This window comes from Echinops telfairi, unplaced genomic scaffold (assembly GCF_000313985.2).
Source record: "Echinops telfairi isolate 266 unplaced genomic scaffold, ASM31398v2 ScPeMD7_7424;HRSCAF=8462, whole genome shotgun sequence".
Taxonomy (NCBI): domain Eukaryota; kingdom Metazoa; phylum Chordata; class Mammalia; order Afrosoricida; family Tenrecidae; genus Echinops; species Echinops telfairi.
The window spans coordinates 70,491,759-70,515,463 of NW_022111324.1; the positions used below are offsets into that span (position 1 = coordinate 70,491,759).

The 23,705-nt window shown below is 37.8% G+C and overlaps 1 protein-coding gene across 1 annotated transcript; it reads left to right on the forward strand.

The window, feature by feature from the left end:
- The first annotated feature begins 2,004 nt into the window (after nucleotides 1-2,004).
- Nucleotides 2,005-2,293, forward strand: LOC101644646 (protein kish-A-like). Its single transcript, XM_004700154.2, has one exon. The coding sequence runs from the start codon at nucleotides 2,005-2,007 to the stop codon at nucleotides 2,221-2,223; it is 219 nt and encodes a 72-aa protein (XP_004700211.1). The 3' UTR covers nucleotides 2,224-2,293.
- Nucleotides 2,294-23,705: the final 21,412 nt, after the last annotated feature.

The window sequence follows — 23,705 nt, forward strand, 5'->3', positions numbered from 1 at the left end:
TCAACCTGGTCTAACACAGTGACCAACTGGATTGACTAGAATATTAACTTTACAGGCTGAACTGGAATCATGTTTTCACCATTTATATGGGATTGGCCGAAAGTCTGCATGTTGTCAACTAGCAAAAGGTAAGAATAGGAGATTTCTATCTTTTGCATCTTCATGAGCCGCTTGCTAATTAGTAGATGGCCAAGCAAGTAAAAAGAAATAAAAATGGTTTCAAGCCCAGTTAGAATATCACATGCCTGTTCAGGTAGTTGCTGAGCCCATAGGAAGATTCTAAAAGGCTTTATAGAATGTGACTCATATTAAGAAAACAGTGTACTTAAATTTTTTTCATACTTTTTTCTTACCCAATATAATGCATCATTTTATTCCTTTTAAAAAAAGTTTTATTGACATATAATTCTCATAGCATACAATTCACTCATTCAGTCATGAATAAGAATCATTGTATAATCCATTGTTCATACTTTCATTATTGAGATTGCTTTATTAGATTACATATCAAAAACCAACACTTTGAAATTTCGCCCTCACCTCTTCTCTCTGGAGGATCATAGATCTACACAGTGATGTGGCTGCCATGAAAACGGAGATTATCTTGCTCTAGATTGTGACCTCCAGAACAAGAAGCATCGTGGTTCTTTCTTATTCTCTTTTGGCTGGACCCAAGTCATTGTGTTCAATATTCAATCCCTTTAAAAGGAATGTTGGCAAAGTAGAATGAGGAAAAATGATTTAAGATTCTATTATATGACAAATGATTGACAAATGAGTTTTGGGGGCTGGGATTAGAGTACAATGTGAAGTGGAAGAACTTAACTCCTAGCTCTCAGTATTTGATTGGTATGTCTTCATTAGAGTAGCATAATAATAGTGGTAACACCAATGACTAAATTACACTGATCACTGTCTATATTACAGACTTTCTCTAAGCTATAAAATGCTATGCCACTCAATCCATACAAAACCTATGAGGTAGAGACGATTGTATTCATTTTATAGGCAAGGAAGCCAAGAGATTAAGACAGTGAGTTGGGGCTGGTTCCAGAACTCACAGGTTTGTGATTTGTTTGGTGTAGTCTAGGCTATATATATAGAGAGGTAAACAGTTAGTGGAAACAACTATTTGGTCATTTAAACAGGTAGATGATGGAACACCTGAGAGATGTAGTTTACATGCCAATTAGATAAACCAAGTCTTCAAAGGTTGTAGCATATGTAAAAGCAGCAGGGCAAGGTGGATCAGGTTCCAGGCTGACTGTCGGTTTTTTAGTTATGTGTTCTTGGGAAGAAAAGGTACCACTTAACCACTTCTTTCTCAGTCCTCTGAGAATTCTGTAAACTGTATTTCAAAGCATCAATCACAAGAAGCTATGCAATTGATTCTATAGACCTTATTAAAGATGAATGATCGTAATATATTCTTATGACATTAAGCTGATTTTCTGACCATAAATGGATGGGGCTAAAGGAGAAAGACATCTGTAGGAACAACTCTAAGAAACTGTCCTGGTTCTATATGAATGGGATATGAGAACTTATTCTGGGCCATCATTCCTCTCCTCAACACTAGGCCACTATGTATGAGCATTAAATATAGACAGGATTATAGGTAACACTATTGGTCAGTGCTTTCGTTCCACAACTAGAGAGAAGTTAGCAAGTGCTACATAAGAAAGAGATTCCAGTCAAAATGCTCTGGGAAATTCTCTTACAAAATGTCCCTTCCAGGAGGTCAAGAGATCATTCACTTCTGAAAAATTCTAAAAACCTATAGGAAAGAAAACTGCTTAACCTTGTCACTAAATAACCCTCTGTTATGTTTAGGTGGGATTTATTCCAGTAAAGCAAGAAGAGTTTAATACGAAGAAATATGTTGGTGTAAGCCATTTGTCAATGTATCATGGTAGAAAAAAATTACCCATCATTTATAAAAAGAAATGTACCTCCGCCCGGGGCCCAGAAGGGTGATGTGGCTGCGGCTTCGCCGGCCTCACTATGTCTGCCTTCTTCAATTTTCAGAGTCTGTTGACTGTAATCTTGCTGCTTACATGTGCCTGTGCTTATAGTCGATCCTTGGCTCCCAGCGTCCTGGATAGAAATAAAACTGGACTATTGGGTAAATTTTGGAAGTGTGCCAGAATTGGTGAATGGAAGAGTCCTTATGTTGCAGCAGGTTGTATTGTGATGGCATTCAGCATCCTGTTCACACAGTAGCTTGGAACAGTGCCAGAAATTAATCACCATCAGATTTCAATATGAAAAAGGACTTACCTACAGAAAATAATGGGAGAATGGTTAACCTTTTTATCTCTGAACATTGAGGGAGATGTATTTCCTGTGGCAGCTCTCCATTTCTATGGTATTGGACCAATGTTCCATATAAATACAATGTAACCATTTCGTACTCAAAGGGTTTGATATGTCTATAACAATCCATCTCAGTATTGACACAATATTACATTCTACAATGTCATTCTGTTCTGTTCAATACCAATTTTTTTGTGAGATATCTATCTCTATGGCAACTAGTAAACAAAATTGGTCAGTTGTATTAAATTCTTTTCACTGTGATCTAGAAATGATGTCTTTATAGAGTCTTGAGACCTTTTTGGACTCGCTTTTTTATTGAGAGGAAAACTTGTTCCACAAATGTTGGTCATGATTGTATTCATGGTTAATCATGCTTGCTGCTCTTCTGCGGCTGACCCCATTGTGGATGCACGTGAGCCAGAGTACCTCTACTCTCAGCAAACTCTAGTTTACTACTGTTTCTGACTCTTTCAAAGACTATGCATTTCTTGAGGGACATAAACAAGGTGTGACTTCAGAGTTTTAGGATAGTGTTCTTGTTTCGAAGAAGTTTAGGTTAACTGGCATAGTAGCCACTGAAATTTCTGGTTGAGTACAGATAAACAAAGGTCTGAAGTATAAATTGGACCAGCTCACTATCTCTGAAAAAGACCCTTTTTAGAATAAAATAGAAGAATTATAGAATAATGATCCCATATGTGTTTTTCATTCTTTTTAGTTTGACCTTTCAAAAATGAAAGAATTTTAATTGCCCCAAAATACAATCTGTATTTTTGTTTTCTTTTTTAAATACAGCACTTTAAATCTAGCTTACAATTTCGGTCCTTTTGAACTGGAATCTCATGGTTATTTACTTCTGTATGTAGTAGATGCTGAGAAAAAAATGTTCAAATATACTTATCCAATAGACTTGAAAAAAATGTACATGTATTCATCTTAAAATAGTATATAACAACCAAAATAAAACTCATTGCTATTGAGTCGATGCCGACTCATGGTGACCTGGTAGGACAGGGTGGAAGTGCCCCTGTGAGTTTCCAAGACTAACTCTTTACGAGAGAAGAAAGCCCCATCTTTTTTCTCCCACAAAATATAATGTAAGATAGGGATTAAAAATAAATAGTTATAATATAACAGATATTCTTTTCCAGACAACAGCACATAATATACTAAATGGCAAAATAACCATATAATGTCAATTATAAAGAGGAGTCTCTGCTTATTTAAAGTCTTCGGTATTCAGAGAAGTGGAAGTTAACATCAAAGTATCGTGCTACTACAAATAGACTAGAATGGCTAAAATTTTAAAAGGCTATCGCAAGACACATGGTGGTAAAGATGTTTAGTAACTGGAGTTCTCATAAAATATTATTGAGAATGTCAAATATTATCAGGACTTTGGAAAACAAATTTATATTTTCTTATAAACCAAAAAAATTCACTTCTAAGCATTTGTCTAAAAGAAATGAAAATATGGACTCGCACAAAGACTATATGCAAATGCTACAGCCACAAACAATAGTCCATGCAATATTGATCCACGGATGAATGAATACACAAAATGTAATACAATAATAATACTCTTGGTAATTATTTTTTTAAAGGACACTGATTAATGCAATAATATATGAACAAATCTAAACAACTCATTAAACTGAGTGAAGGAAACAAATGCAAAAGTGTGCATGAACATGCCGAACCACGTGAGATAGCAAATTTAGTCCCTGTTGCAGCAATCATGATTGTATGGTTTCCTTCCACCTATTTGCAGACTGCTGCTACAGTGTCTGCCTTTGCCAGAGGGGATTGTCTTCCATCCCTTGGCTCATTTGAGGTTTTTCCCACCTTCCTGAAAATACTGGATCCATCTAAAAAGTGTTTCATGTGGGCATCAACTCTATAAAGTTGTCACAAATCTTCAATGGTTTGGGAAGATGTCTACTTGCACTTTATTACAAACAAAATTAACCCTGACCTCAAAATTGTGCTTTTCTCATAGCACAAAAAGTACAGTGAAGACACTCTATAAGACAAAGCCAAGTGTATTTCTGAGAGAACTTACCTGCAGCCTTCCTCTGATCACAGAGACATAGTAAATATGCTTTGTTTAGAATAAACCTGTGCCTATATGAACTGGACCCCTGGTGATAATATGTTTTTACTACCCTCATGTTTATCAAACTTTATGAGCCCCGCCCTCCAAATAGGTTAAATTTATTCGTGGTGAATTGTATTTCATTAAAGTAAAATGAAAGAAAGTTGGTATGTATATTTTAATGCTAAAATACAGAAATAATATAAAGCACCTAATGACGTAACTCTGCCATACAACAAAAGCTATTTGCCGGCTGCTCTGATTTTTTTCCTTTTTGCTTCTCTAATTCTTGCCAAACAGCTCATAACTATTAAGCCTGAGTTCCTTTCTTAATGGATTCAGAACAGCTGATCCAATTTATTTTAAAAGGTCCTTTGGCCAATATTTTGTGTGACCTAAGCATGACCTATGTAACAACCAATGACCACCATGGTACAACCTCTCACATTCTTTAGTGAAATCTATGAGGCTCCCATAATAATAAAGGAGTCTGAACTTATGATGCTAGGCAGCATCTTGTTACTCATAAACCATTGAGGCTCAGGGCAGACCTCCCTGTATGCCCCACTGTAGGTACAGTCTGGTCTAATACTGGTGGTCAGCAAGAGTAGGTGCAGGCACCTCCATTGCACTTTCAATCACTAGACAAGTTTTGTCTTTGTTTAAAATACTATTACTCAGGCTGCTATTGAGGCTTTCTAAATCAGAATGTATATGGGGTTGAGGTCTGGCCATTGATATTTCTAAGAAACAGCCTAACTTATCACATATGCAGTCAGGAACGGATAGGAAAGAGAAAAGAGATGTCACTTGATATCTTCACAGAAGTACATTAGTGATAAGAAATTATTTTTGGTCTGTTTAACTAACAAACCAAAATAATGTTTTAAAGGTCGTGCTATTGAGAAGAGAAAGATTAATATATATTTTAAATTAAATTAAAGAAATAATGTGTTTAATGCCAGAAGGTCTGTTCTTATTTGATGATACAACAAGATTGACACTTATCAACAATTTCTTGACAAACTGGGCTTCAGTGAGGACCGTCTTGGACTGTATGACCAAATAAAATGCCACTCCAGAGTGTCACCATTAGCCTTTCCCTTGCGCTGCTGGGTTTTTACACACACACACACACACACACACACACACACACACACACACACAAACACACTCCCCCACCCACCTCCGTTCCCTCCCCACCCCATGATGCCTCTGCTAAAAAGACCTGGTGCTCCAGTTTAAGAGGTCTGATCTGAAATACATGTCATAGGATGGTGGCTATAGAAGTGATTTGTAGTCAGTTTTCTCTGATTCTTCCTGGGTTCAAAAGGCACTACAGTCAAATTCTTGGGGTTTTCCCCTTCTCTTTTGCTCCAAAGAGATCCCGGTAACATTAAAAAGTGAAAAGAAATATTACTTTCTCATGAGCCCTAAGAAATAGTAAAATTTTTTCAACATACAGGTCAAAAGAAAAGAGGGTGGCTTAGCTATCTAATGCTGCTGTAACAGAAATACCATGGTTGGGGTGGCTTAAATGACCAGGCAGTTATGTTCTCACAGATTTAGGACTAGAGGAAGGTTTTATCGACTCTGGGAAAGAGTCATTGTTACTTTTGAGTTTCTATTCATGGCCCCTTGGTGATTTCCATACTCCACGGCATCTATTGTCTCCCATCTCTGCTTGCTTGCTTTGTTGCTTGTTCAATGGACTCTTTTTATATCCAAGAGAGATCAGCTTAAGACACATCCTATGAAGTTATTGCCTCATTACCATGGCAAAGAAAACCCATCACCAAATGAGATTATAACAACAGGTATAGCAATTAGGATTTATAGCACATATTCTGAGAGGACATAATTCAACACATAGCAAACAGGTACTAGCATTTTTAAAATTGAGATACAGCCCACATACCATAAAATCTACCCCTTTAAATTGTGTGATGTGGGGTTCTTACTGTATTTACAAAGTCACTCAACCATCACCATTATCTAATTTGAGAACATTTTAATCACCCCCAAAAGAAGCCTTATATTCATTAAAAATTATTCCTCTCCCTAGCCTCAGGCCACCTGCAATTCTGTTGTTCCTTCTCCTCATGTGGAGTTAAATAGTCATCATTGCTATCAGTTCCTGAATCTCCCCTTTCTCCCCACTTTTCTTCCTGTGCCCTCAGGGAATCACTACTCCCATTACTGTTTCTGAAGGGTTATCTATCTTGGCTTTCATGTATTGAATGATCTTAACTATACAAACAGACCTATGCAGGTCTAACAAGATTAATGAGGTAAAACAAAATAAGGGGACAAAATATTAAAGAACTAGATGTATTTCATCAGTGATATACCACATCCTAGATATATCATGCCTTCCCTGTGGCCCTTCTGTGAGGAAATGTCTAATTATCTTACAGGTGGGTATTGGGTCTCCACTTTGTCCAGGATCCTTCACATCAATTGTATTGGGGTTTTTTGAACTTCTGATACCTACTCCTGTTGACACCTCATGGTCACACAGGCTGGTGTGCTTCTTCCATGTGCACTTGTTTGCTTCCCCACTAGATGGCTGCTTGTTTAATTTCAAACCTTTAAGACCCCAGATGCTATATCTTGTAATAACTGGGTACAATTAGTTCTCTTCACCACATTTGCTTATGCACCCATTTTGTCTTCAGCAATTGTGTCTGGAAGGTGAGTATCATACAGTGCCACATTATTAGATAAAAACATTTTCTTATACTGAGGTGAGATTTAAGTAGAGGTTGAAAGTCCATCTGCTTCCTTGTTGTATTTACATATATATATGTATATTATGTATATATACACACATGTATACATGGACAAATACATCTATCTTTATATGTTTATATATACACATACTATATTTATTACTATATGTGTAATTTTTTTCTTCATTTCTCTTTTTCTTTTTCTTTCCTCCTACCCCACCATCATGTTCACCTCTCAGTAATTCCTCTCAATTACGTTTCAACTGATCAAACACAGCCAGGAATGCTACACCCTCATCACTGTCAATTTTAGTTCCATTGCTATGCACCTGTCCCTGTAATTATAGGCTCACCGCTCCCCTTTCCCTGCTTCCTCCCCTGCCATGCCACCCGAACCATTGGTCCCATCACTGTCTCCCTGGGCTTGCTTATCCTGCCTATCTTAAACAGGCAAACACTAAAAGGAAAGAAAGAAAGAAAAGAGACCATACGCACAGTTACAAGTCTAACTGTTATCCTGACACAGAGTAGATGGGTACTCTCGGTTAAATAGAGAGGACATGTCATAAACCATCAATCCAGTCCCCATTTCTCTCAGTGTTCCATATTCTGGGACCTGTTTACCCAGCAGGACTTAGACACTTTTAGTCTTTAGCATTTGTGACCGAAACATGTGCCTCCTAAATGTCCCCATTGCTCTTCCTGTAGTCTAAACCTTACACCTTTAGACTTTCAGTGTGCCCCATTGTGAGTAAACCCCAACCAGTTCAGATGAGTGCCAAGCACTGTCCCCTAGCCAGAAGTCTACAATCAGAATTCCTCAGGGACTTTGTGGCTTTGCTCCCATTTCTGGTCTGTTGCACTCCCCTCTTGGTTTGCTCCAGGTGGGTGGGTCATACCAGCCACTCTCCAAACTGTATCTTCAGTGCTGTCTTCTGTACTGCTATCATCTGGGAATGGGACCTGATGCTTTGAACTGAAGCCTGCCCTGCAATCCTCTCTGTGAACAAGCTGCTCTGAGTAGGAACACCCACAAGAATTGGTGCACCTGAATGAGGTCTACTCTCTTTCTCCCTTACCTCTGGATACATAAACAATACCCTCTCCTTGGGTGGATTAGTGCCCTTGTCCCCCATTGTCATCTTTTTTCTTCCCCCACCCCTCTGTGGGACTTAAAGGCATATGAGAGCAGAGGAAAAGATGTCTTTCAGCACAGGTACTATCTTCATCTTCTTCTTCTCCTTTTCCTTCTCCTCCTCCCCTTCCTCCTCCTCTTCCTCCTTTTTGATGATGCATGCATCATTGGGTTTGGTCTGGCTCATGCCAGAGTATCTCATCATCAGCCCATGCATTTTCCCCTATGCCCATTCTGCTGTTTGAACTGACCTCAGTGGACTCATGTTGTACTGGTCCTTTTGTGCTTGGCTGACTTCACTCAGCATAGTATCCTCCAACTCTTTGCCTGAGATGAGGTGCTTCATCCTTTCATCACTATTTTATAGAGATACATAGTGCTCCGTTGTGTGCATATAACAGAGTTTTTCAACCTATTTGTCTATTGATGGAAATTTAGATAGTTTCTAATTCCTTGCGATTATGAACTGTGCAGTGATGAACATTGGAGTGCAGATGTCTGGTCATGGTCTGTTTCTTATTTTGGGGAGTATATAATATGCCCAGTAGGTGGATTTCTTGGTGGTAAGGTAATTTGATTTCCTTCTTTTTAGGTATCGCCAAATCACTTTCTACAGTGGCTGTATGTATCTATAAGACCACCAGAAGTAAATGAGAGTTCCTATCTCACACCACCCAATCCAACATTTGATGCTTTCTGAATTTTTGAATTGGGCTATCTTTGAAGGTGGTAGGTGGTATCTCATAGGTGTTTTAATTTGCATTTCCTGGATGGCTAATTGTCAGGAACATTTTCTCATATGCTCATTGGCCATTCTGGTTTCCTCCCTTGTGAATCTTTTGTTCAAGTCTTTGCCCCCCTCCGCAGCAGGCAGTTAGGTTTTTTTTCTCATTGTAGGCTTGCGGAATTGTGGAGATTTTAGTAATGAGCCCTTTGTCTGATATGTCGTAGCTAAATATCTTTTCCCAGTCTGTGGGCTCTCTTATTACTCTCTTGCTGATGTCTTTGGATGTACACAGTGTTTATCTTTACTATGTCCTACTCTTCTATTTAAACTTTCTTATTTCTGATAGCCCATGTATTTCCTGTACTAAGGTTCTCAGCATTGTCCCAATTCTCTTGTTGACGATCCTGATAGTTTAGGGTTTTACCTCGAGGTTTGTGATCCATCTTGAGTTCGTTCTTGTGTATGGAGTGAGGTAGGGTCTTGCTTCATTTTTCTGCAGGTAGATATCCTGTTTTTCCAGCACACTTTGTTAACGAGGGTGTCTACTTCCCAATTGATATTTTTGGGGCTCTTATCAAAGATCAGTTGTCTGTGTGCTGCTTTTTTCATTTCTGGATTTTCTGTTCCTATCCATTGGTCCATACATCTATCATTCTATCAGAACCATGTGTTTTGGCAACTGTGGCTGTTTAATAAGTTTTAAAGTCTGGTAACGAAAGCCCTCCCACTTTATTCTTCTTGTTGGGGAGTTCTTTGCCAATGCTGGCTTCTTCCCTTTCCATATGAAGTTGGTAGTCAGTTTTCCATTTTTTTGGAAAACTGATGCTGGTATTTATATAGGGATTGCATTGAACTTATATAGTGCCTTGGGTAGGATTGACATATTTACAATATTGCATCTTCCAATCTGTGAGCATGGGATATTCTTCCATTTTTGGTGGTCCCTATTGGTTTTTTATAATGATGTTCTATAGTTTTCCTCATACAGATCTCTTATTTTTTTTGGTTAGGTATATCCCTAGATATTTCAATTTATGTTTGGCTATTGTGAAGTACTACCTCTTAAATCTATTTTTGAATAATCCCATCAGCAATCTACTGACTTCTGCTTGTTGATCTTATATGCTGCCATTCAAGAATATTCCTCTATCACTTCCAGCATCCCTATTGTGGAGCTTATGGGGTTCTCCATATATAGAATCATATCATCTGAAAATAATGATACTTTCACTTCTTCATTCCCCAGATGAATACTTTTGATGTCTTTCTGTTGCCTTATGTTATTAGCTAGGACCTTCAGCACAATGTTGATTGATTAAAAGTGGAGACAGGAGGTATCCTTGTCTGGTCCCCTTTTTCGGTGGGAATGTTTTCATCTTTTCTCCATTGATGATAATGCTGGATGTGGGTTTTTCATATATAGCTTATATTATATTGAGGTAATTTCCTTCTAATTCTATCTTTTTGAGTGACTTAATTAAGAATGGGTGTTGATTGTTGTTAAATGCATTTTCTGCATCAATTAATGTTATCTTGGGGTTATTATCATTTTTCTGGTCAAAGTGATGGGTAATGTTGATGGACTTTCAGATGTTGAACCATCCTTGCAACCCTGGTATGAATCCCACATGGTCATGATAAATTATTCATTTTATATACTTTTGTATTCTATTGGCCAAAATTGTGTTAAGGATTTTTGCATCAATGTTCATTGGAGATATTGGCCTGTATTTCTCAATTCTTGTGGGATCGCTGCCCAGTTTTGGTATCAGTGTTAGAATAGCTTCATAGAATGTGTTTGGGAGTTTACTATCCTTTTCTGTGCTCTGGGAAAGCTTGTATAGAATTAATATCAGCTCTTCCCTGAATATGTGGTAGAATTCTGCTGTGAAACCATCTGAATTAAGCCATTTTTCCTTGGTAGTTCCTTGATAACCTTATTTGATCTATTTCTTATTTTGCTATGGGTCTGCTCAGGTTCTTGACATCTATATTGGAGAATCTGGGAAGGGATTGTTTTTCCAAGTATTTTTTCATGTTTTCCAAATTATTGTATTCATTGGAACACAGACCTTCATAGTACTGTATAATTAATGCTTCAATTTCATTAAGGTCCATTGTCATTTCCCGTGTTTCATCCCTCATCCTGGATATTGGTGTCTGCTCCTTCCTATCTTTGGATAGATTTCCCAATAGGTTGTCAATTCTGTTAATCCTTTGGAAGAACCAGTTATTTGCGGCATAGATTTTTTGCATTGTTTTCTTGTTTTCCCACTGATCTATCCTCTCCCTAATTTTTATTATTTCTTTTCTTTTGATATTAGCGGGATTATTCTTTTGGCTCTGTTCCAACTGCTGAAGGCTTTTTAATATAGTATCAACCATAAGTCTCTCTTCCTTCTTCATATGTGCACTGATTGCTATCAAACATACTCTGATAACTGCCTTTTCTGTATCTCATAGGTTTTGGTATGTTATATTCTCATTCTCATTAGTTTCTAGAAACTTCCTAATTTCGTCTCTACTTTGGATCAGTACCCAACTTTTTTGAAGAAGAAAGTTATTTATTCATCCTCCTTGTATTTGCCCTTGCTTTTCTGATCTTTATTTTGTTTATTTATAGCTTTATGGCATAGAGGTCAGAGAAGGAAGTCTGAGCGACTGCTATAGGTTTGAATTTGCTCAAGCTAGACTTGTTTCCCAGCATGTGGTCTATTTTTGAATACATATCCACTAGAAAAAAAACTAAATTTTTTGGCAGTTGGATGGAGAGCTCTGGAAATGTCTATCAGGTGTTGTTGTCCAGTTGTAGAATTTAGTTCTGTAGCTTCCTTGTTGAGCTTCTTTTCCACTGATCTGTCTTTCTTGGGGAACCATGTATTAAAATCATCAACTATGATTGTTGTGATTTCTTTTTCACGTTTTGAAGGATTTGATTCACCAATTTTTCTGGTCTCTCGTTGGGTGTGTATATATTTATTGCTTGGTCTACTGAACCCTTAAGCATTATTTAGTGCCTATCCTTATCTCTTGTTATGTCCGGAACCTTGAGATCGATTTTGTCAGATATTAGGACTGCAACTCCTCCTTTTTAAAAATTGGCATTAGTTTGATATGCTTCCCACCACTCTTTGATTCTCAACCTGTTTTTGACTGCAAGCTTGAGATGTGTCTCTTGCGGACAACAGATTGATGGGTTTCATTTCCTAATCTAGTCTGCTAGCCTGTGTCTTTTAATGGATGAATTCAGACCATTGATGTTCTGCGTTACCCTGTTTCCCCGAAAATAAGACAGTGTCTTATATTAATTTTTGCTCCCAAAGATGCGCTAGCTCTTATTTTCAGGGGATATCTTATTTTTTTCATGAAGAAGCATACAGTATACATTTATTGTTGAACAACAAAAAAGGAAATGTATTACCTGTATACAGTAAGGTAGTAGTTGTCATCAGAAACCAGCATAACCAGACAAACTGTGAATCCTACGGTATCAAGAATTTCTTATTACTAGCATTATTTCCATGTACAACAATCTATGGTTCATTTAGTCATAATCTATGGTACATTTATTTGCACTTCCTGTCTGCTATGACTGCCCTGTGACCAACAGTGAGCTGCGTGGCGGCACCTGCCACTACAGTCCAGAGTCCAGAGTTACGGTAGCTTTGGGGGACCTTATTATCAGGGAGGCCTTATGTTTGGGGAGGTCTTATTTTCAAGGAATGCCTTATATTTCAGCGAGAGGCAAAACTATAAGTAGGTCTTATTTTCGGGGGATGTCTTACTTTCAGGGAAACGGTATTGCATCCTCTAGGGAATTTTGCTGCAATCTTGTATCTTTTGTGCTAGCTATTTTCCTCCCTCCCTCCTTAGCAGTGTGTTGTGTATGTGTGAGTGGAGTCTTTCTTTCCTTCTTTTCACCATTGGGTCAATGACATCTTGGGTGTCACTTTCACTATGTTGGCTTCTAGAGAGCATTACACTATGCGGTAGTCTCATATTTGTGCTCTGTGGATGTTGGTCTTCTGTTCAAAGTGAGTTGGAAATATTTTTTTGTACTGCTGTTTTTTGGGGTGGTTTTGGTTGTTTTCTTTTGATGAATTATCTAAATGTTTCCTTGTCTGGGAAAATTCTTACCTCTTTATTTTGATGGATAATTTGTCAGGATAAAGGGTTCTTGGTTTACACTTATTCTCCTTCAACTTTAAAAAGATGCTACTCCACTCTCTCTTTATCATGTTTTCTGCTAATCAGCCTGAGCATAGTCTTATCTGATTAGCCTATAGGTGACTGCATTTTTTCTCTTTAGCTTCTCTGAAGATATTTTCCTTTCCTCAAAGTTGAGTAATTTGACTACTATATGGCTTGGTGTATTCTTCTTGGGGTCAGTATAATTGGTGTCCTATCTGCTTCCTGGATGATTGTCTGATTCTCATTAATTAAATTGGGGAAGTTTTCCTCCAGGAAACACCTCACTATTTGGGCTGTTGATTTCTTAGTTATGTCTTGATCTGGTGTCCCAATTATTCAAATAGTGTTCCTCTTCATATCATGGATCATTGTTATCAGGTTTTCTTCAGCTTCTTTGAATATCTTATTTGATTGACTTTTCTGTTTGTTGAAATCTGCTTGGCTATCTTCATGATCATTAATACAGTTCTCTGCTTCTTATCTCCTGTTGGTGATGTGTCTTACCTTATTCTTTAATCCTGTTGCCTCATCCCTAAACTCTTGTATTTCCCTGAGGTATGTAGCCTCTTTCTTCTCTATTATTTTATCCTTTTTCTGTATTGATTCCCTCATATCCTATATGACTTGAAGCAGCATTCTAAAGATTTCTTTCCCTGGCAGTTCAATATCTGCTACTTCTATGCATGTCACTAGGTTCAGGTCCTCCTCTGACATTGGATTTTGTTTCTTTTGCTTCCTGGTAGAGGTGGTTGATGTGGGTTGTTGTGGGTCATTTTTGTGGAACTTGAGGCCATTTTCTAGGGCACCTAGGTGCACTGAGTTTTCTCTCTGAGAGGCTAGTAAGAATGATTCCAAGGACTACATGTAGTCAACTGCTCTGTAATGTCAGGCTGCATCTTTATCTCACTGAGGTTTTATTTTATCCCTAGATAGCCGGGATTAGTTTTGGGAGGGCATCCTGGGTGGCCCTCCCAGGGAGCACAGGAGGGAAGTTGTGGAGGGTGAGAGTGGTGCTAGGCAGGCTGATTGTACAAGGAGCCGCATGTCGTGGGCAGGGACCAACAGTGGTGGGAAAGTCATGGGTGGCTGCAGGCAGAAAGCCACAACAGAATGGGTCGCACATGCTGGGTGGTCCAGGCACCAGGTCACAGACTTTGGCAGCTCCATGGTTCATATGGAGGGCTGGGGTGGATTAGCACCAAAGGGATAGTTGGTGCATGGACTGGAGCAGATCCCTGGGATGCCTTGCGGCCTAATTGTACACCCCAGACCACTCCCACCGCCACTCAGCCTCCAAGTCCCCAAACCCAACAATTGTCATGGAGCTCCCAATGGGGCCACACCTGCCTGAGAACCATCTTCCTGGAAGGAGCTTCCAGGTTTTCTATGCTTATGAAGATGTAGTCTCTGAAGCCCTACACAAGGTCTCCAGAGTCATAATTGACTCAATGGTAGTGGATTTTACGGACTAATTGAAAATCTTCTTGCATGATTATTGGTTATTTATATATATTTTATTGGAAAGTGTATTTGGAAACTATTTGCTGACTTATATTATGTTATTTATCATTTGTTGTTTTGCTGTAAGAATTCCTTATATAATCTAGATAAAATTCTTCAATCAAATATATAATTTCTAAACAATTTTCCCCCATTCTGCAGTTTGTCATTTTACTTTCTTCATAGTCTTTGAAAAGGTTCTTTGTTTTGATGAAATTCAAATCACACCGAACAACACACATTCTGGCGCCTCAAATGTTGGATTGGTTCTGGGTATATTTGACCTGCTGATTCCAAAAAAGGGGGGCACAGTTTCCCCCTATCCCCTATCAGTTCCAGTTTTTGAGATACAGAACATATGCCACATACCACTCTTGATTGTGCTCATCCATAATAAATCAGGATATTTTAATGTAGTGGTAGTAAGCTTATGATATAGGAAGTACATGCTGACTTTATTTAAATATCTTGTGTTAAACTAAATACGTTTAGGTCAAGTTATGCTTCACTTGATCAAAAGATATATTTTATACATTTGAACAATACAAATTACATCAACTTAGAATTCCCTCCATGTGTCACTTCATCTGTATTAGGAACTGAATAACAAGCAGTTCCAACTTGTTATCTTAAAAGGGAGCCAGAAATAATATTTGCTGTACAATAAATAAGGAGTCCTGACAGTGTTGCAGGTTATATGTTTGACTGCTAACCTCAAGGTCAGCTATTTGAGCCCACCATTCCTTCTGCAAGATATAGGTGATACTTGTTATTCCCATAAAGAGTTAGTCTCAGAAATCCATAGAGCTCAGTTCCATTCTGTCCTAGAGCAAGTTTGGTGTAATAAATAGAAATTAAAATCTTCTGAAACCCAAAACAAGTCCATCAGAGTTCAAACTCCTTTATTAATATGAAAATGTTCCAGTCTTGTACCGAGATGACTCAACGTTTCCATATGTGCACAGACACTCTTAATATGAAAGTTAGAATTTTTCTTATAAAGAAGCTCAGAATCAACTTCACCCTGTAAATATTTAATATGAATTACCCATTGGCCTGTATATATTAAATGTGTTCTGATATGTTGATGGAAAATTTGAGGAAGAAAAATTTAATTCCTCAAAATATTTATGAAAATTGTTATGATGGCACAGGGGGAACAGGGCACTGGCAGAATAAAATTTTAAAAAATTGTTATGAAGTCTTACATTTTTGACACTCTAATTTGCCCTCACAATTTCCATATGTGCGTTTTCCATTTTTTAATTTCTACTCTTCTCAAACTGTGTTCTGACTTTGCAGTATCGAATTTGTAGTCTCTGTATAACTATAGCTTATGTGGTCTATTTTATTGTATTTTTAAAATCAGCCCCCCAGAAACCAGCTTAAAAACCAGGTCTCAAAGAAAAAAATAATATTTATTGTTTTGTTATTTGTGGTTTTGGTGTCATATCTAAGAAATTATTGTCAAGTTTAAGGCCAGAAGTTATTTTATAGTTTTCATCTTATTTACCTTTAGGCCTTCTCTCTGTTGTGAGGCCATGTTCTTAAATATGGTGTGAGATAGGGGCACAGTTGTATTCCTTTGCAGGTAATATCTTGGAATACCTATTTGTTTATCTTTGTCGTCAGTTATAAAAATATTTAAATGTAATTTTCCCTTTCTATGTAAGTAATGATATTCCACATCTATTTATGTGAAAATAGCTCATTTGGATATCTTCTTTTTAGAAATAGGTATACAAATACTTTATTTTCTTATGTCTTCTTGTTGATTTGAGTAGTGTTTATATATTCTGGAAGTGGGACATTTGTTGTTTATGTATTTGTTAGTATTTTCTCTCAATCTGGTGCTTACCTTTGCCTGTTCTTAAGTTTCTTTTTTTAATCACTCTCTCTTTTCAAACAGTTCTTATTTTTGATGAAATATAATTTCTCAATTCTGTCCAAAGGCATAATTTTTTATGCCTATGAAACCTTTTCATCACTCATCTGTCAGTTTATCTTCCTATGGTGGCTAACATGTGGTTCTATGAAACTCTGCCACTCATATTTCAAATACCAGGGGAGTCATTTATGGTGAATATTTTTCAGCAGAACTTCTAGATTAGGGACAGACTAGGAAAAAGGAATGGACAACCTGGTTCAGAGGGACCAACCACTAAAAACCATATCAATAGCAGCCAAGCATTATCTGATATAGTGCCAGAGGGGAGCCTATCAGGTTGGAAGACATTCAAAATGCTACTGGGAAAGAAATCTCTCTTAAAGGAGAGTTGGTTTTATTGAAATAAAGTTTTCCCAACTTTCACCTGACAATGGGGCACAGCTCAACAGAAATAGAAGAAACTTCAAACAGCCTTTAATAATTTGCCCTTCCAAGTTCAAAAAATTATATGCAACACCCATGAACAATATCCTAGAGGTTAGTGAGATGAAATGGGTTTCTATTGGCCATTTTGAGTCCGACAATCATATGGTTTATGATGAAAAATCCAACAGAAATGATGTCACATTCATTGTCAAAAAAAAACATTTCAAGATTTATTTTGAAGTACACTGTTGCATACAATAGGATAATATCTATATGCTTACAAAATGATTACTTAATATGCAGTTATTAAACATGACAGTGCAAAGACTATCCTTTCTCCCATTAGATTATTTTGATTTTTGTCAATTTTTGATGGTCCATTATTACTTTTCTTTAAAAAGCCTTATATATTTTGTTTGGTAGAAAGATTGGTCCCTTCGATGTTGGTTGTTATGATAAATTAGGAAAATTTCAGAAGAGCTTTACTTTTTGAGTAGGTTAGCCATACTAAAACCTAACAGTTTGGGAGTTTCTACTGCATGCTTTAAATATCTAATATACCAGAAGGATGGAGGGAGGATGGGGTAGAAAAGGGGAACCAATTACAAGGATTCACATATAACCTCCACCCTGGAAGATGGACAACAGAAAAGTGGGTAAAGGGAGACATCAGACAGTGTAAGATATGACATAATAATAATTTATAAATTATCAAGGGTTCATGAGGGGGGGAGAAAAGGGGAGGGAGGGAAAAAATGAGGAGCTGATACCAAGGGCTCAAATAGAAAGCAAATGTTTTGAGAATGATGATGGCAACAAATGTACAAATGTGATTGACACAATGGATCTATGAATGGATTGTGATAAGAGTTGTATGAGCCCCCCCCCAAATGATTTTTTTAAAAGAGAAAACATATAAATAAATACCTAATGTTTCTCTACTCTTACTAGTTAGGCATTGTTCATTCTACATCCCTCAATGAGCTCTGTGAGCAATAAACAGCTCTTTACAGTTCCATTTTGCTTTCCCATGCTCTCATAGTTTCACCCAATGTAAGCTTCATTTCAAGTTCAGGCAAAGACACAAAGAAATCTCTATGTAGATTTCTGAAAATCTTCCGTAAAGCTCTCTCTGTTCTGGTACTCAATTCTTAAAATTTGAATTTCCTCCTGATTTCAACAAGATACCATGCTCTGCTTGGGTTTCTTCTCCCTGTGTGCTGGCCCAGAAAGGTGTGGTTTGCTGTTATTTGCCATCAAGTCAGTTCCAACTCACAGCAACCTAAACACACAGCAGAACAAAACCCTCCTCGGCCTGCACTATCTCATCATGGTCCCTGTATTTTACCCATTGTTGCTGCCACTGTGTCAATCCTTTTTGCTTAGGCCTTCCTCTTTCCTTCAGTCCCTCTTCTCTACCAAGCATGATGTCTTTCTCCAGGGACTAGTCTCTCCAGAGAACATGTCCATAGTATGTGAGGTGAAGCCTTGCTCTCGCCATCCTTGCCTCTAAAGAGTGTTCTGACTGTACTTCTTTCAAGATAAATTTGTTTGTCTTTTTGGCAGTCCATGGTACTTTCAATATTCTTCATCAACACTATAATTCAAGCACATTGATTGCCCTTCGGTCTTCCTTATTTAATATCAAACTTTAACATAGATATGAATCAATGGAAAATACCATGGCTTGGGTCGAGTGTGCCACATTCCTCAAAGTAACCTCCTTGCTGTTCAACATTTAAAGAGGTCTTGTTTGGCAGATTTACCTAATGAATCCTTTGGTTTCTTGACTACTGCTCCCAGAAAGTACTGCTGTGCAAAAAGAAAAGAAAAAGAAAAAAAGACAGAGGCAACTATGGGGTTTATTACTCCCTACTTGCTTAAAGATCACAGTCTGACATTTCCTTTTACCTGCTATTGCACTCCAATGGCTCAGTTGTTAAAGTGCTAGGCTGCTAACTGAAAACTTGGTGACTAGGAGTTATCAACCTCTCTAAGATGTGGCAATCTGCTTCCATTAAGGTTTGCAGCTATGAAAACCCTATGAGCCAATTCTACTCTGTTCTAGAGGGAGACTGTGAGGGGGAATCAACTCAATGACCATGGTTAATAGATGAACATATTGTGGCATATACTCTTCTCAGTTTTCTACTTGTTTACAGCAACAACAAAAAACCCCACACAGTATTAGTTACTCCATCACTGCTGTAAGTGGAAGACTATTGGGAAACAATGCTTCATGAATACGTTCATGTCTCTACATTACCAAGGTTTTCTAAGTAAAATTATTGACATACTAGGTTAAGGATAATTAAATAATAAACAGGCCATTAGGTCAGAAATAGTGAATAACTGAAGAGATTCAAATCTTTATCTTCCTCAGAACCATTTGTTTACATTCTAAGGGCAGTAAAATCATAAAGGCTTTCCTCTCCTCTCCCTAGGGAGGATTGTTTACATTGTAGTACAAAGATATCTCCCTGTCTCTCTCCCTCCTTCCTCTGTGACCTACCCTCCTTCTCTTGGATACAGGAGAGTTGGATGGGTCAGCTTTCAAAAGTTTCCATTCTTAAAATATCATGGTCCCTGTTCTGTAGTACACTCTCAGAGGTCATTGGTAGTTCAGTGACTTCTATGCTGGAAACTCAGTAACAACAACAACAAAAACAACAACAACAAAATTCACCATCACCAAGTTGATTCCAATTCATGGTGATCCTCTATAGCAGCAGTTCTCAACCTGTGGGTCACAACCTCTTTGAGGATTGAATGACCCTTTTACAGGGGTCACCCAATTCATAATAGTAGCAAACTTACACCTATGAAGTAGCAATGAAAATAATTTTAGGGTTGTGGGTCACCACAACATGAGAAACTGTATTAAAGGGTTGCGGCATTAGGAAGGTTGAGAACCACTGCTTTATAGGGTTTTAAAGGCTGTGTGTCTTTATGGGAGCAGATAGCTTCATTTTTCTCCCATGGAGCTCTGGTGGGTTTATACAGCCAACCTTGTGGTTAGTAGTCCAATGCTTAGCAGACAGCATGACTAGAACTCTTATGCTGGAAACGTGTGTCCTATATCTGGCCAATGCACCCCTTGTGCAATGACCATCCATCTATCACTGGAGGTTTACATGTTGTTCGATGCTGAAAAAACTTTACCAGAGCTTCCAACATAAGACAGACTATTGAGTAGGGGGAAAAGTCTGCACATCTTCTTTCCAAAACAGTCGTGAAAACCCAATGGATAATAATGTCTGCTCCCCTACAGGAGAAGGGGAGGCGGGAGAAAGGAAGGGTGGGGGGAGGGTAATCAACCCAGGGACAAAGGAACAACAAGTGAACTATAATCAATAGAAGGAAGGTCGTAGGATGCCTAGTGGGGCTTAATCAAGGGCAATGTAGCAGTGAGGAATTATTAAACCCAAATGAAGGCCAGACATGATGGTGGGACAAGAGGAAAGTAAAATGAAATAGAGGAAAGAACAAGGAGGCAAAGGACATTTACAGAGGTAAATACATATGTAATGAGAGGAGAATAGAACTATGTACTCATATCTATATGTTAAAAAAAGGCCTCCGGTCCAAATCATATGAGACCAGAGCATGCACACTGCTATAGATAAGAGCCCACAACACAGGGAATCCATGGTAGATAAATCCCTCAGGGCCAACAATGAGAGTAGAGATACCAGGAGGATTAGGGAATGGTGGGGAAAGAAAGAGGGAATCAACCACAAGGATCAACTAGATCCCCCTCCCAGGGGGATGAATAATGGAAAAGTGGGTGAGGGGCAATGGAGGACGATGTAAGATATGGAAATAATAATCTCTAACTTATCAAGGATTTGTGAATGAGAGTGGGCAGGGGAGGGAGGGGAAGAAATGGGGAGCTGATATCAGGGGCTCAAGTGGGAAGAGAATGCTTTGAAAATGATGATGGCCACACATGTGCAAATGTGTTTGACACACTGGATGAATGTAAGGATTGTGATAAGAGATGTAAGAGCCCCCAGTAAAATATTAAAAAGAATAATGTCTGATCCCAATCAATCAGAGGAATGGTATAGGCCCAGACAGCATTTCATTCTGTTGTTTATGGTGATGCCATGAATGAGGAGCTCAGTGAACAGCAACTAACAACAATGAGTGTGAGTCCACATCTGCCTTATGGGCATAGGCACTACTATATCCTGGGTCGGAAGCTTGTTTTCTATGGAGACCTCTCATTTTCTGACAGGATATGCAGAGAAATAAGGATATGCAAACTTGACGAAAACCATTTAAAATATGAGGACATTCCCTTCCACAAATCAAGGTTGGGATTTTTGACACTGATATTTGATCAATGTGTAAAGAGATCAGGCTGTTCCTGGTTTCTCAACCCAGGGAAAATCCTCTATTCAATTGTTTTCATTAGTGTGCTCATCCAACATTATAGTAGCAGTAAACACTTACCAAACATTAAAACATGGGGGCATCTTTGATTTCAATTATCAGAAAAATGGGTTGATTTAATCTCAGTGATGGCTCGAATCCAGAAAAAATATATATCTTCTTTTCTAAGCATTTATGGATAAATGCTAGTCATAAGGAAAGAGAGTATACTAGAAGAGTAAAAGATATGTCCCTGACTTCTCAGATCCCTTGACACTTTCTGTGGGTCAAGAATTATGCTAGCGCCTGGGGAACAGTGATCCACCCATAATCACCTGAAACCAACATTCGGGTCACTTTGCTCCTAAAGACAGAATAGAGACTTGAAGAAAATATATAATTATCTACTCACAAAATGATCCGCTGCCAAAATCGTTAGCATCAATAAATAGATAATTGCACTGACAAATGATGAAACAAAAATTGCATGCTAGTTCTGAGAAGGATTTTAGGTAGTCTTTTATTTAAAAGAACACAAACATGAAAGTGTTGTAGAATAGGAATTGGGCATTCTACTCCCTAGAGCCCTTTAATCTTTGGAACTTTAGATCCAAAATTCTGTTGTTGCTTTTCTCTTTTTAACCACTCCTATTTGTCAATTTAGTGAATTTTTTTCTAAGTTGCCTTTATTTCAGACCACCAATGATCCTACAAAATTGTTTAAAACTGAGGCTATCCCTTTTAAATTGATCAGGATTCTGGATGCTGGTGGAGCCTACTGCTAAAGTCACTTCTAAAGTTTACCAGATCCACAAGGACAGAGCATGGAAAAGGTCACATTTATAGTTGAGAGATTTTAAAACTCTTCTATTGCCTATTTTTTCCCCATGGAAAGTCCCATTAAACAATCAAAAATATTCATTTCCTTTTAATATGCATTTGAACACTGAAAACAAATATATTCCCATGGGAAAAAAGATAACGGCAGTCCTAGACTGCTTCACAATTGTGTCCAAAATTCACAACCAACCACAGCTAATTTCAGTATTAGCTAAGGTGGAAACAGAAATAAAATATAAAAATTTCCCATTCAGTGTTCAACAGTGTTCAACATGTGATACTGGTGTTGCTGCATGAAGGAAATATAAAACTTAGAGGTTCCAACTCACTCAGAGGTGCTTTGAAAGAAAGACTTCGTGATCTATTTCTGGAAGACCATTGTCACCCAAAGCCCTATAGAGCGCAGTTCTACTCACACACATGTGCAGGCTCCATGACCTGATGGAGACCCCCACCCTTACAGTGGCATCCTGGTGGCCTGGGTCATTTTAGTTCTCTTCACATCCCCATGTCTCAAGCACAAGCTGCAGCTTTTTATCACAGTTTTAAGCTAATTATAGCTTAAGGCCTTCACAATGTACAATGAACCTCTTGGAAGTAGGCACCCACCACATCTTATATATCATGATCTCTTTAGTGCATTACATAGTGACTTGGACATGGTAAGTGATAAATACATACTTTAAAGTTGGATACAAATGACCAAAATATGTATGTTCAATACTCAGGCCCAGAAATAGATCAGCACTTTCCCCAAACTATATCATGTATTACTTATAACAACTCTATGAATTAAGTCTTTAACAGCTCTATTTTACAGATGAGGAAACGGGGGACAGAGAGGTAAGCACACTTACCTCAGCTAGTTAGGAGCACAGCTGGAGTTTGACTCCAAAGATTAGTTGACCTCCAATTGCATGCAAAGTTAAATTATATTGTCAGTCAAAATGCACATGGATTTAGCCAAAGTTTTCAGTATCAATACTAGTATTAAAGAAATAACACATGAAATTTAAAAGGTAACATTTGATTGTATGGCATAAAAAATAGCATTTTTATCATATTTAAATTCAGTGATTATCATTCAGCCTAATACTACACATTACAATATTTTTATGTAAACGTTTCAAAGTGGTGTTCAATGACTTGTGCTGTAACTCATGGAGTTGTCATGAATAAGAATCAGCTTGATGACAACAAACAGAATTATGTACATCTCAGAGAAAACTTGACTCAAGGATGTTCAATCTCTGGGTGTTTTTGCCATGTAGCTAGAGTAAAAGAGCACAGGTGTAGGAAGTCTGCTTCCAAAGGAAAGATTAATTCTTGTCAGCCAAAGAGGAACCATAGGCTGGACCTCTTCAATTCCTGTTATTTTCCTTTCCCACTATATTTTAATACTTACACAAAAAGAAAAAAGCAATACTGTCAATACAATTATTTTTTGTTTTGAATGCACAGTTCTTTCTCTCTCT

Bases quoted from the DNA above. Each gene is read 5' to 3' on its own strand.
- LOC101644646 (XM_004700154.2), top strand. From the start codon at position 2,005: ATGTCTGCCTTCTTCAATTTTCAGAGTCTGTTGACTGTAATCTTGCTG.